The following is a 16,184-nucleotide window of genomic DNA, read 5'->3' as shown; positions in this document are numbered from 1 at the left end:
CTCAAGGCTATCAGCATAGGTAGGAGAAAAAAAAGGGAAATCAAATCCTGCACCAAATAGAAAATTTATTCAATGTTTCATCGAAATAGACGCAGTCGTTTCAGAGTCTATAGAGAGCATACACAAATCGACTGCTGTGTACAAACAGATTAGAAACAAATGCAATTTGCAATGTTCAATTCGAGAGCACGAAATCAGAGGTATCAGAAGTTATGCCTCTGCATTCGAGATAGACTTCACACAGCAATATAGTACAGATAAGCCTCGACGTTATAGTTTGCATATTCACTAGTGTTCAGGGCGGTTTGTGGTAAAATTAGATCGTGCTCGGCGAACCATACAGTTCGCGCTCCAGTGGGCCCGCCTTTTATCCTAAAACACGGCCAATCTATCCGTTCATTCATTTATTTATTTACTTATTACACTTTATGTATGTTTTTTTTTATTGCGTAGAGGGGTGGACGAGTTCACAGCCCACCTGGTGTTCAATGGTTACTGGAGCCCATAGACATTTACAACGTAAATGCGCCACCCATCTTGAAATATAAGTTCTAAGATCTCAGTATAGGTACAACGGCCTCCCTACCCTTCAAACCGAAACACATTACTGCTTCATGGCAGAAATAGGCAGGGCGGTGGTACCTACCCGCGCGGACTCACAAGAGGTCCTATCACCAGTAATTACGCAAATTATAACCGGTGCATCGCTCAACACGAATGCACCGGACGTCTTATCCTTTAGCCCACGACATTCGTGGACTTAATGCCTATCGAATTCTTTACCAGTCAACCAAAGGTAATGCGGATGACATAATGTTAGGTGCATTGAAATATAAGTTAAACTAAGGAAAACATAGAAAAACATACATTTTCCAATAAATTCAACCAATGAAAAACACGCGTACACACAAAAGTGCATACATACTGTGCACATTAGCTTACATACAATTTTTGAAGCAATAATAAAATGTATTTATTTCCTTAAATATCTCTCATAAAAAGAAGTCAAACACCATTTCAAGATGATTCCGCTGATTTCTCTATCAGCATTCACCGAACCCTTAAAGTTGTACATGCACTTGGATAATGATATAAAAGTTGACTTAGATATTAGTAGTAAATATGTACATTACGCTGCGCTGTTTGGTCTTTGAATCAGCTGTTTGTCAATACAGATAGGTTCTTTGAGGCTGTACAAGTAACGTTGTTGCGATTTATACCTGAATGAAAATCTATCACGTGACCACTGAAACTGTGAAGTCTTACAAATTCCTTCGTCTTGGTTTTTTTTATTGCCTTTGTAGGCAGACGAGCATATGGCCCACCTGATGGTAAGTGGTCACCGTCGCTCATGGACGTCAGCAATGCCAAGGGCAGAGCCAAGCCGCTGCCTACCATAAAAACTACTATCCCATCGTTACTATCATACCTCTCGTTACCAAAGCAGAGTTCGTCGATGCTATCTGCAACCGTTGCGTTCATCGATAGAGCGTTTCGTGATATATTTTCTACCACGTACCATCCGGATCTGGAAAGCACACCTCTCCTCGGTGATTCCCAAGCGCTATGACATGTCCTTCTTCAAACGAAGCTTGTGGAGAGTATTCAGTAGTAAGCGGCGACTTGGCTGTGCCCCTGGTATCCCTGCCAATTACCATTAGGTGGGGGTAATTTTCTCTTCTTACTCCTTACTAAGGGAAAAATAATAATAGGTGTGGTGAAATAAATAAGCGCTGGTTGAATTACTAGACATACCATACCTAATAATGGTAAGGGGTTCATGTCTTAATTTGGGCAGATGTACGGTACATCCCAACATGAACCCTGTATCAGGTCAAAGTTCAATTACTATTATAAAAATGTAGGGATCAGTGATCATGAGTAAAGTACAGCGGTTGGAAGTCTCTATATTTGATATCCACAAGAGAAAATCTTCGGGTCACTGAATCTGGAATTGTTTATGATATAATGAAATGGTATTATTTACTTCGAAGTCTCTTTTACAAGTGCACGACTGCTTCACGGCAGAAACAATCAGAAGGCCGGTACTTAGGCCGGAGTTGTATACGCCAATAAATGGTGGTTGATGATCGCAGTACGCTGGTACTTAGAAAATTGCCTATGAATCCATTAGATGAATCCATTAGACGCCTTTTCGACACCTGTGCGAAGGGATGGGGTGGCGATGCTAGCGACACATGCTTATACTTCTGAAATATTACAATATCGAAGTTATTTTCATGAGGCTCATATTCTTCTTCTTGCCCATATTCCTCTATGCGGGGTAGGCTCAGCCTTTCCTCTTTAACCATTCAGACGTGTTATACGTTGTCTTTACACTCGCACCCTTCTCTTGCTAATTCTCTTTCCAAGCTTTTTCTGCTCCAAGCTCTTTTTACGACACCTCCCTAAAGAAGCTTAACTGTTATGGTTTAATAATAATTTACCATTACGACGAGAGGGTTTGAATACCAAAATAGTGTCGCCGCGTAGGCTGATCGCCCAAAACACGACGTCAATTTTCCACTTCGTAAATATAAATGGGCTTCACAAATTATTAAAATTTATTCATCATATTATTATATTAATATTACAATATTTAGTAAGGGATTTGTATTTGAATTTTACATGATATTAGGGTATTGTGGAAATTATTTTATATGTAAGTGATGGTAGGGCATCTTATGACGCCACAGGGCTAGGTAGCACTGCCCTGCTTATTGCTGCTCTGAAGAAATAATGCGTTTCGGTTTGAAGAGTGGGGCAGTTGTACTGTGAAAATTTACACTTAAAATGTCGCACGGTAGTTGGAGGTAATTACGTTGTTGATGTCTATAGGCACTGGAGACCACTTAACACCAGGTGGACCGTGAGCTCGTCCTTCCATTTAAATAAAAACAGATAACTGGAAACAAATCCTGCACGGTCATCCGGCCCGAAATTCTGGTCAAAAATTAGGATTCCCTGTTTTATGAGTACAAAAAGACTGACATACATACTTAAATACGTTTAAATATATATGTCGGCGTAGCGTCTATCTATTTACCTAAAAATAATTAAAATATGTAACGGTTTCCTTAATGTTACGTATGTCAGCATCTGTTTGAGACGTTATCCAAGAGAATTCATGACTTATTACACTTGGCTAACCTGTTCATGACTTGAAGATTTGCCCGATGTGAGAATCGAACCCACAACCCTCAGCCCAACAATAAGGGGTGCTCTAACTACTGCACCATTGAGCCACCCATATAAGCACAAAATATATATATATTTACACTAATTATACTAATTTACAGGTTTATAAACGTTTATTTCTTATAATATTATGGTTTCGAACATAATTAATATTCGATTTAATATAATTTATAGTTTGATTTTCCGATTTTACAGTCACACGCGTATACAATAAATTGACTAGTCAAAATCGTGTTACTTTTTTATTGTAGTACAATATTAGTATTAGTTTTCGGGTTCATTGACGAGAGCTTAACAAGTCTCTATGTAAGATTATTGTGAAAATTAAATAAGTGAAAACTTTAAAGTAATGGAAAAATGTACACCTCAGCAGCGAAACATATCAGCCTAATACACAGGCGTGATGTTTTCTTGATGAAGATGCTAGAATTCAAATATGATTGAATTAATTACGTGCTCAGTTTTCTTTAAAGTGGTTAAACCGTTATTTTTTCGGTCAGCTTTCCAACCCTTTTTGTATGAATAAGGGATGAACTAGTGGCCCGGAGGCATTTCCAGTTTCACCAAGACATGTGGGCGAGCAAAGGCTCAACCAGGAGGGGTGGGATTTGCTAACAGCTACCCAAGCGCGTCCAAAGGAGACCTAACAACGCACGAGTTGCTAACTTTCCAATCCCTTTGGCTGTTTATTTTTTTGGCTTGAAACACTTTGAAAATAAATTATCAAACTACTCACATCCCTAATAAAACATAACACCGAAACTGGCAAGTTTCCCCAAACGCGATACCCGGATATGTCAAACTGTTGACAGAATCTCGCATACCTCCAGTACCCGTGTCGCATGTACCTGACGCGTTCGCAAACCGAAAATTGCACATGGAAAATTCTATTATGATTGATGAAACAATAATAAATTGCCCGTAGGTACTTCTTTATGTTTTGTGACATTTTTATTATACTTTATTTGGCGAAACATTTTCAGGACTGACAGGTTATTTGAGTGGGGAAATAAATGGCCGGTGACGTATGTTCTTTTGGGTATGACTGGCGTTTTTGACGTAAAAACACAATTTGCGAATTCGATTGTTTTTTTTTTTTTTTAATTCCGTTTTTGACACGCGTACTTAATATATTCATAATCGTAATTATAATTTTAAAAAACCCTTGAGATTCTTTTTTTTATTGCTTAGATGGGTGGACGAGCTCACAGCCCACCTGGCGTTAAGTGGGTACTAGAGCCCGTAGACATCTACAATGTTAATGCGTCACCCACCTTGAGATATAAGTTCTAAGGTCTCAAGTATAGTTACAACGGCTGCCCTACCCTTCAAACCGAAACGCATTACTGCTTCACGGCAGAAATAGTTAGGGTGGCGGTACCTACCCGCGCGGACTCACTAGAGGTCCAACCACCAGTAAAAAATTGGATCTGGACTGTATTGGATCCCTTGATCCTCGCTTTTAAAGTCACGGAAAGAAATAGGGTGATGCTGGTCTAGGCCAATACCACACAACCAAATACTAGGCCCCACCCTTCAAACCGAAACGCATTACTGCTTCACGGCAGAACTAGGCAGGGCGGTGGTACCTACCCGTGCGGACTCACAAGAGGTCCTACCACCAGTAATTACGCATATTATAATTTTGCGGGTTATAATTTTTATTACACGATGTTATTCCTTCACCGTGGAAGTCAATCGTGAACATTTGTTGAGTACGTATTTCATTACAAAAATTGGTACCCGCCTGTGATTTTAATACTGGTGCACTACTCAACACGAATGCACCGGACGTCTTATCCTTTAGGCCACGACGACTTCAAAATTTTATTTGTCTCCTATGTCATGTTTTTTTAATGCCGTTTCATTATTATCTTATCATATTCGCATTTATTGGTTGGTTAACTAGTACTTTTAAAAATCAATAACTAAAACAACAAATCAATTATATATTAACATTGAACGGTAAGGAAAATTTTCTGCATGCTTCAATAAACGTTCACGCGTCAAAGCGACCTACTTGTTTGATAGTCGACACTCGACTGCAGCGGAACTTCCGGCAGACGGCCGGCACACTCCACTTTACCGGATGTAGTGTGGAGATAGCCTAGACATCTCTATTGTGTGATAATATCTTTAGTTTGAATATAGATTATCGGGAGTGTTTTTCTTGAACCAGCTAAACATAAATACAACATAAATCTGACTACAAGCTACAGAAGAATTCTAATTTTAAAAATTCAAATAGCGTAGCCATCTTTTAAAAATGAACTTAAAAAATCATTTATAACAGCAATGCTGCCAGCATTTAGAAATTATGAACATTTAACGGTCTAGATGGGCTGGTGAGCTCTCAGCTTTGTGACATATAATTGTGGGCTTCCGGGTTGGGCTTTAGCAAAGCTGTACTGAGTGACCTAGTTAAGTTGTTGTCATGCATTCACTCGTAGAATTGCATCAGGACCCTTTGTACGGACTCTCTTGGAATTCAATTATTCTCTGTATTCCCGAGAATCACGAGCGGTTTCAGACGAGTTTAAAGGCTTTATACTCTTCTGAAGCCGCATTATACAGTATCGGTGCTAGTTGAAACTAATATTGGATCTGAAGGCTCTACACAATTTTATTAGCTTACTAGCCGTACTCGCCCGCTTCGCTGCGCATTTAAAATTAACATTATTATTTATTATCATTATTATTAGGGAGCCCAACACTCATATAAATATCAGCCTATCCATTAAGTACATGTATTTTCTACATGGATACCAAGTTTCAAGTCAATCGAATGCATGGTTCAGTTGTTATAACGGAACATCCGTCAAAACAATTGTAGATTTATATATTAGTATAGATAAGGATTGATGAGTTCACACAAATCATGATCAGATAATTTAAGACAAAAATCTATGGCTAGCAAAACCGGAGTGAGAATTAGGAACAAAGGGAGTAAGATGGAAGAATAAGATTGGGGCACTAATCCAAGGAGCAAAGCCCCGCATACTCTACTGTCTAAAGAATAACTGGCTACACTATTATCACGTAAGATCGCCTTTAATTTAGGCGAAAATAACTGCTTATTTGAAGCTATTGCTTTTTCATATTATAATCATTCCAATCATCAATTTCAATAATCACATCATAAAAAATCAAGTTATTTCAAAAATATCTAAAGACAACGCAATATACATACATACGAGGTACTCATAACTCTTAATGTGTGTATGAAAAAGAGCCGAAATAAACATTACAAAAATACATACAAAACAATATACAATTAGCCACATATGACGTCATGTGTTGAGATTAAAGGTTACCCTAAAAGTGCTACAACACTGCTCACAGTAAAATCTCGGATTTTAAGCACCAGATTCACGTTTTTCCGTCTTCAATATTCTGAAATGTTTCGAAACGAATTTCACACTGGAGATGCACGTCACAAATCCATTATTGTTAGATAGACAGTCCAATATACTGCAAGGAAATTGAACTGAAAATATCATGGGCAAACGAGACGACGCGCACTACTATATGAGAAGCACTCCCGCTCAATGGCCCGAACAAAAATGACGCTAAACAATTTTTATATAATTATCATTTTAGCAAGATCATATTTCGTTAATACTGATCTACATTAAGAACCGCTCAGCCCTCCCTTCCGGTATGGGAGGGCTTGCTTAGCCGTTTATTTTTTATTGCCCTTGTAGGCAGACGAGCATACAGCCCACCTAATGGTGAATGGTTACCGTCGCCCACGGACGTCAGCAATTCGTCTCGTTTGAAGAAGGAATGTCTTCCGTTACCTTTACCCGTACCTGCTGATTTTGCAACATTACTGTGATTTACTAATGAAACCAAGACACGGTCCATTATGATCATCTTTGAAACAACACTAGCTCCTGGGTTCTGTACCGCCGTCTCAATAGCTCCGACCAGGCTCCGGACCGGTCCGGGGCAGGGCACTGGCTGTGAGCAGCACGAGTTTTTAGTGAGGTTCAACTTCCACATTACTGGTGGTATGACCACTTGTGAGTCCGCGCGGGTAGGTACCACCACCCTACCTATTTTTGCCGTGAAGTAGTAATGCGTTTCGGTTTGAAGGGTGGGGCAGCCGCTGTAAGTATACTTGAGACCTTAGAACTGATATCTCAAATTGGGTGGCGCATTTACGTTGTAAATGTCTATGTGCTCCAGTAACCACTTAACACCAGGTGGGCTGTGAACTCGAACACCCATTTAAGCAACCCCATCCGCCGTGCAGGTGAGGATCCGGCGTTTATCTCCCGTGGAAAAAAAAAAGCTCCCGGGCTATCTACGGACTACAATAGAAACTTTCCCTGGAGTTTATTAAAACTGCCAGACCTCAAGATACTACTATTAGTTCGTTCTGTGTGAAACGACCTTTCGCATTAAACGTATATTCAAATGTCGAATAACAAACACCTCAGTCTGTGTATTTGTAATGTCGAAAATAATAAAAAATGCGAGGGTAAACCGTAAAAGTGCTTAGTTTTAATTATATCTGCGACTTGCGAATACTGAATAAAATATATTACTATTTTCCTGGAACAATGGTACCAAATTTCATCGCAATTGAATGAATGATTTAAGAACGCATAGAAGACAAACATAGCTACAAACACTCACTTTTATTTATATATTCACACAAATTTTACAGAAAAGCACCTGTGCGTTTCAGTTTGAAGCGATCGAGCTGGTGACTCAAAGTCAGTAGGCCACATCACTAGTAGAGAGTTCATCTCCCAAACTAAAAAAAAACGCCTTACGGGTCCAAATAATATGTCTTGTCTTTAATACCAACGGGCAGCCGACAGAAATTTTCTATTGATAAAATTGCAATATTTCTTGATACAAAAAATTGATAAAACTCGCTTGCAGCTGTAATTCTGGAAACATGATGGTGCAAAATCACTGCAAAAACTTACTATTCAATCGTACAAGCGACGCGCAAATATAGAACACGATAAATAACAAAGCCCAATGAAAAATCATAATAAGAGGAGCAGGATTTGCATACGTGCTCCAATAGCCACTCGTCAGTCGCTACAAAAAAAGATAACAAAATGAAAAATCCCTTTAAAACGCTTACGTACGCCACAAATGACGTGGGTCGAAATTCTGTTATGAACATCGCGCAAATGTTTCGGAAATTAAATTATCGAATTACCGTACTGATTAAAAGTTCTAATGTCAGAATTCAGGAGTTGCGTTGAAATGACGTACATAACGTAACGAAAAAACGTCAGTGTGTCAAATTCGAGCTTTTTAACGTTCTCGATAGCGTAAAAGTTAACTCAATGTATGCAATTTGTATGCAGTTGGAACAGTGCCACTAGCATTTCAACTCAATAGAAATTTGAACTAGCTTAATGTTATGATGAACTTTGATGTTAACTTTTACTCTATCGAGAACGTTAAAAAACTCGCACTAAGCACGCTGATTATTAATCAAACTGCACAAAAATCAGACGAGCAGACAAGTTTCTGGGCCACGCGGTGTTAGGGGTGTACGTTACGTATTGGAATACATTGTGTCGTGATTTCCGCCACCTATCTTATTAAGATATGATGTCGAAGTGTCAATTGTAAAGTAGGGTTTTTATTAGATCGAAACGCATAAGTAGTTCGCAAGAGAAATAGAGTAATTGGTGCTGACCTGTACACAGATTTAGCCAACCTAAGCCCTTTATGATTGACCCTATTACCATTAGTAATTAATTACTAGATTCAATTTTATCACACATTAAAATTCCTACGTCGTCAGCGCGTGTCACCTTAGAAAATGATGTGCCGGATTCGAACCCTGGTATGGTCACATCACTCAATCCAGATATACCAGCCGCCCTGCCCATCGATTCACTATAATTTTATGATCTTCAAAATGGTTTAAAAGACCTGAATAAAAAATATTCTTATCCGATGTAAAATTGCGTCATATCCACTACGCATAGTAAATACATATCTTCTAAAATCGATCTATCTATTAGTAATCCGAGAAATGACCAAAAATATAATCGTAACCAAGTTTAAGGGATATTCTAATTCCTTTCTGCACTGTGTGACAACGAATCAAAAACGAAAACCTAATTAATAAATAAAGCCTTATTTTGACATTGTTTCAGATCTCCAATTCCCCATAGACGTGTCAGGAGTACAGAACGACCATCCGTTCTTGGACGCGGATTCCCTCCAGTCGCTGTTCAGGAGACTCACCGCTCTCAACCGATGCGCCAATATGAAACTAGAGCACCACCATCATCAGAAGAGATCGGTAGGTCAAGTCTAATAAAGACAATCGTTTTTTCGGGGTCAACAGATTTAGGTTTCTTTTCTTCAGCCTGTGTCCACCCTATCCTGAGTGTAGGTGCCTTCATATGCACCCTATTCTTTTCTGGCTCTTGCCTTTATTGAAAAACGTTTGATTAACGTTTAGTGACGTCAAAAGTAGATCCTTATATTAACTGCCTTGTATTCTGAAGCTTTATTTTGATTGCATAGATGCGTGGACGAACTCACAGCCCACCTGGTGTTAAGTGGTTACCGGAGCCCATAGATATCTACAACTTAAATGCACCACACGCCTACTTAAAATTAGTATAAATTTTCATATAGCATTAAATTCCCGGAAAATTAATAATCCAAATCTTAAGTCGACTTTAAAAATTTTCCAGACAATTTCTGTTCAGTTTCTCTATACATAAAACACCACAAACTTTCTAGAAAGCTCGGTGCTCACAGACTTTATGATTATTCAAGTTGTTAGTTTAATGCTTTGGTACGATGTACGCCTTTGTGAATTGAATTTGATATGGACTGATTGTTGAATACTGACAGTCCTTACATACATTGTCTTATCCGATGGGTGTCAATCAGAGCTCCTTATTGAGTCCCTTATTACTATTTCTCATAAAAATTAACGATTTACAAAAGCTTCTTAACACCGTACTTAAGATCGTATTAATATTTGAAGACACATCCTTTGTGTTTCATCATTATTACCATTAACAGCCTATTTTAACGGCCGTCTGGTGTAGTGGTAAGTGACATGGTCACTACACAAGGGGGTTGCGGGTTCGAATCCCGCCAAGGGAAGATATTTGTATGATAAATATAAATGTATTTTCCAGGGTTATGGATGTATATTAAATAAATGTATGTGTATAATAAAAATCTTACATTTATTTCCGTTATCTGGTACCTGTAACACAAGTTCTTTACGAACTTATCACGGGACCAGTTAACGTGGCGTGATTGTTAGTAAATATTTATTTATTATTTATTATTATTTTAGTCTTAGTTTTAGTATTTTGCCTATTTTAGTTGGAGATAGGCCTTTCTGGGCCTCTTGTCTCCATCCACTTTTTTTTTTTGCTTAGATGGGCTTAGACGCGCTCACAGCCCAACTGGTGTTAAGTGGTTACTGGAACCCATAGATATCTACAACGTAAATGCGCCACCCACCTTGAAATATTAGTTCTAAGGTCTCAAGTACAGTCACAACGACTACCCCACCCTTCAAACTTAAACGCATTACTGCTTCACGGGAGAAATAGACAGGGTGGTGGTACCTACCCGCGCGGACTCACCAGAGGTCTTACCACCAGTAAATCCGCTATTCTGCCTATAACGTGTAAGGCCATAAGTACGCCAGTCAGTTCAGGTGTTCTCAAATGATCCAACCACCAACGAACCACGTTTCATATTTATTCACATAGATACACTATTCGTAAGAAGTACTAGAAGTGCGAAGGAATCAAACATTTAAGTAAATAAGTACCAGACATGAATGTCGTAATGTCGTAATGTCCGGTATTTGTTGGCCCAGACCCTGAAATGTAATATTGTCTAATTAAACGGAATATAAAAATAAATTACCAATTTGCGTAACTACCGCCGGTAGGTGGTTATTGAGTGCTCGTGTCACCATTGTACCCGTTGTTGTCACCACGCAGTCATACGGTCAAGCATAAAATAGAGGGTAGTTGTAATTCCATCATCGGTTTCGACGCCATGGTTCAAGGCCATCTCAACAGTATTCAAGTCCGAACACCCGCTCAATGCCAGGGTTTTATGCTCATTTATCAATCTAACTATGAAATTAATTAAATCTCATATTTTCCTAACCTATTCTAGAAACCTCGAGGGGTTATTCTAGATTCACTGAACTAGTAGGTGAGTACCTATCTAGAACCACAAAAGACACGGAATTCGAAAGCAATGTGGAGTGATCACGTTTTTGTTGACTGAAAAAATTGTCAGGACAAGATTTTTATGAAGGCTTTTCGAAGAAAATCGGCTGTGAATTTTACATGTTTTACTGATTTGTCACAGTTTTGCTAGTTATCACCTAGTACATTATATTTAAAACAACACAACAGCTATTAAAATATTAACTAGACGATGACCGGTTTTTTTTGATAACGCCATCTTGTTGTATCTTTAAAGCGGTTAGTTGCCCTCAATTAAGAAAAATAGTATTATTATTCGCCAATAGATATCAGGAAGAGTTGATTATTGAAAACACGAACAAAACAACATTTTCTGGAAATAAATCGTAACTAGATCGATTTATCGCCCCCGAAATCCCCTGTATACTACTAAATTTTATGAAAATCGTTGGAGCCGTTTCCGAGATTCAGATTATATACATAATATATATTAATATACAAGAATTTCTCGTTTAAAGGTATAAGATTAGATACAAAGGCATTGTCACATTTCGTTACCGATAGTTGAGAATTTCATGCAATAGCCGAGTAATTTCAAGCGTGATTGCTCACTTAAAGTATGTGGTAATCATTCTGTGCCATCACTATGCAGTAGAATAAATAAGGTGAGAAGAGACAGCTTTTGTTCGCTTTGTTTAATATGGAAGCAAAAGACAACACAGCCAATATGCCATTTTTTTGTAATAAAATCCAAGACCGATGTTAAATGAAACTTACTAATGAGCCGGGATGTTATAAATGTTATAAAATAAAATAAGGTCTAAAAAAAATCGACATAAATCTGAGGAAGCAAATAATTTACATACCTTTTAAAGCTCGTCTTAATGCCAAAACTGTTAAAAACACTAAACAAAAATCAATGTAATTTTTTTTTTTGGTACATTTTTTTCTTATTGGGAAAGGCAAGGGGAATAAAATCAATGTAATGTACGAACTTAAAATGTCAATAGGTTTGACAGTTATAATCTATGGCATAGACGCGTGGAAAAGTTGGGGTGATAATTTCAGTATAAATGATTGGGTTAACTTCAGTTTTCAATTCACAGCATTGTAAAGAGTCGCATATTTTAAAATTCGAGTAACTAAGAGTTGATGCATCATAACTACATTTTGCTATTTATCTCACATGTTAAGTACATCAAGAACCTACTTTTTGATAAATATTTAAATGCCATCCTTATAAAATACTTGTGTATTCTGGTGTTATTTTTAGAGAGCTGTGCTTCCGTATAATTTTGCTGATAATAAAAAAAAATCGATTTTGTTTGCTTTTCCCCCTATTCTATGTCAAGCTCGGTGTACACGAAGCGTACGTGTATTAGCCTATTTGGTTGATCCGCAAACTCGTGTCCAACGTGGGGTGAGCGATAAACTCGCGCTGACGGACCCAGCGTGCGATAAACACGGCGATCAATCGTAAGCTAGAAAGCAGAAATAATTCGATTACGCTTTTGTCTACGTTATAATTTGTGAGATATTTTCATGATTCTGTTTATAGACTAATAAATACAGGGCAATTTAATGGACGGTAGGTAATTACATAAAATATTACACGTCTTTGCGGCTTTGTTTGAGAAATTAGGTGTTGATTTTTATTTACAATATTTCCAGGTGTTTACGTTACGTGTAGATAAAAATAAACTCAATCAATATAAAAAATAAAGCCATAGAAACGTAGCACGTAGTTATTACGCTGAACGACATTTTTAAGATATGGTTGCTTATATAAAGGTTCCGAATAATAACATTCGGATCGTCGGTATACCGAGCAATCTCACCCGCTCGGTGGAAGATCTTCCCTATGTCGATACCCACTAATAAAACCATTTCTCGTTACGCTTTCTTATTTTCAAAATATAAACCTTCGTATAAACCTTTCCCGGACAATTGCGAATATAACCAAAAATAAAGCAGTCGAGCGATGTTTAAGTAATGCTCTGTCATACATATAATTCGGTAATTCTGATCAATTTACGACATATCAGCAAACGATGCTGAAGTATCATCACCACTTAATTATTCATTAATGCAATCCGATGAATGAAAAGGACATGATCACAAATCTGAATTTTCAATAAGGGCTCGGCTCAGACGGCATGTCCAGTCAAGTCTTAAAACCGCCCAACTCATTATGTGTAACAGCAACTGTATCTTTCATGCCGTGCGGGGCCGTATACCGCAAGGCTCCGCTTTCTTAGGCTGGTACTGTTCAGCTTATATAATATATATTTTTAATGAAATTTCCCGATCACCGCCAAGGCATTTAGCTGTCCTCGCAGAGGAACGAAACAGCAGAAACTTAGGGACCATACATCAGGCCACTGAGTTTCTCGCCTGATCTTCACAGCGGATCGCGATTCCGATCCGGTAGTAGATGTATCCGCGAAGCAGCTGCCCTAGAGTTGTAATATCTCGCAGGAAGCACTCAGGTATGCTAGCGAATCGCACCCCTCCTGACAGAGTCCGCGCGCGTCTTTTTATTTATTTATTGCGTAGATGGGTGGACGAGCTCACAGCCCACCTGGTGTTAAGTGGTAACCGGAGCCCATATTCATCTACAGCGTAAATGTCCTAAGGTCTCAGTATAGTTACAACGACTGCCCCACCCTTCAAACCGAAACGCATTACTGCTTCACGGCAGAAATAGGCAGGGTGGTGGTACCTACCCGTGCGGACTAACAAGAAGTCCTACCACCAGTCTTCACCTATTCTGGCGTAACTGGAAAAGCATCCAGGCTAAGAGTAATTCCTCCCTTCAAAAAAGACGACACGTAAAATATGTTCGCAGTCACACTACTTTCATCCTCGACAGGTTCTACTTCGTTTCCTAAATATGTATATTCTTGGAGTAAGCTGTTCCTTCGTTATTACTTTACAGCACTTCATTGTCGTTTTTTATTAGACTTGATTAATTCTTCAATGTATTTATTAGATTTAGTTACATTATATACACTGCACTAAGTCAGTTTGTTTTAATTAATACTAAACCTAGTGTACTTTCGTTAATAACTCAATTCTGTTACCAACACAGGAATTTCGAATAATCTTTTTTTTTATTGTCTTGCCAGACGAGCATACGGCCCATCCGATGGTAAGTAGTCACCGTCGCTCATGGACGCCCGCAAGGGGCAGAGCCAAGCCGCTGCCTACCATTAAGTACTCTCCGCAAGCCTCGTTTGAAGCAGGACATTTGTCATAGCGCTCGGAAAACAATCAATAATTCATCAAGCATTTGTGATAATCGCACCGTAACTCGATACGTAGCCTATCTGTTCTCATAGACAGCACATTGTAGTCGCAGTAATACGATCGTACAATGGTATTGCTAAACACGAGATTGATCTTCGTGAATTGTCTATTGGTACTTAGATGTCAGATTCCAAAGAGTAGACGATCGCTTATTGTTATTGATCGTTCTGATATTAGCTAATACAAATACCTTTTATTTCTAATATATTTTACGTTGCTACTTACATTTGAGTGTAGATTAATTTTGCGTAAGAACGCCAAGAAAAGGAAAAAGTAATTGAAAAAAAAGTTAATAAGAGAAAAGTGGTATTAGTCTTAAAATGCTTATTGACACACAGAAAAATATATGTGAAAAGGCTTCTTGATTTTTGATATCGCAGAATTGCGGATTAAAAAACAATTGTGTTTAAAATTTTAACTTCTGTACGAAACGGCAATAAACAAAACAACATCAGCATAACATTAAAACTGAAACAGACCAAATGTTAATAAAAATTGATTCCAAATGCTAATAAATGAAACTTGAAAAAAAAAAACACACACGCAACCACAAAAAAAACGTGGTCAATAAATCAAACATTAAAAAAGAACACACGTATTATATTTATTATTTATAGTAAATTCTAAAACTTATTTTCACATTAAGCACGCTCGTAATCCTACTCCCAACTTTGAAGTTTATAATTGACAAGTCAACAGAGTAAAGGAGCTTAACCAATCTATTCAATTAACAAAGCCCTTCCTGATTGTATGTTTACGGCTCGGAGTCAACTTCACTAAATTATTTTAATTAGATTTTAAGACCGAGATCTAATGTATAAAAGACATAGTGTAAATAATTCACAGTATTCTTGTTTTGTTGTGTTCATGGATCGTAATTATAAAATTATTTGATAATATTTTTCTTTTGCTGGTGGTAGGACCTCTTGTGAGTCCGCACGTGTAGATATCACCCTGCCTATTTCTGCCGTGAAGCAGTAATGCGTTTCGGTTTGATGGACAGCCGTTGTAACTATACTGAGACCTTCGAACTTATATCTTAAGATGGGTGGCGTATTTACTTTGTAGATCTCTATGGCCTCCAGTTATCACTTAACAACCAGGTTGGCTGTGAGCTCGTCTAACCATCTAAGCAATAAAAAAAAAACGGTACACCAAAATAGAAATCACAAGAATTAAAAGACTGAAACATTACGATGGATTTTGTCATGACAAAAGACGATATTGTTCGGCCAATCGTTAAGCGGAACAATAGTTTTGATGAATAAAATTAAAGACAATATTGCCTACTATAATTTTAATCAAAAGCCATGCTCGAATGTCAGTGTATAAATTTGATTTGACCTAACTAGAATGACCATGTCGAGCATGCATGCATATATACTGTGCAAAAGATACTATCTGAGTATTCCACTCGTCATCTCGATAAATTGGTAACGCACCGTACAAGAAGTTAATCCGATTCCATTAATCAGTTCACACGGTTGATTC

General features: G+C 38.0%; 1 protein-coding gene across 3 annotated transcripts in view; it reads left to right on the top strand.

The window, feature by feature from the left end:
- The window catches only part of LOC101737427 (rho GTPase-activating protein 7), a 371,551-nt gene that overhangs the window by 314,770 nt on the left and 40,597 nt on the right, over positions 1-16,184 (top strand). For all 3 annotated transcript variants that reach the window (XM_038011933.2, XM_062669352.1, XM_062669353.1), the window contains exon 3: positions 9,339-9,487. In XM_038011933.2, coding sequence (XP_037867861.1) covers positions 9,339-9,487 — 149 coding nt within the window. The remainder of the gene's footprint in view (positions 1-9,338; positions 9,488-16,184) is intronic.

Source organism: Bombyx mori, chromosome 7 (genome assembly GCF_030269925.1).
Source record: "Bombyx mori chromosome 7, ASM3026992v2".
In the NCBI taxonomy this organism is placed as follows: domain Eukaryota; kingdom Metazoa; phylum Arthropoda; class Insecta; order Lepidoptera; family Bombycidae; genus Bombyx; species Bombyx mori.
The sequence above is the reverse complement of the archived record's forward strand: the minus strand, read 5'-3'. Positions and strand labels throughout refer to the sequence as shown.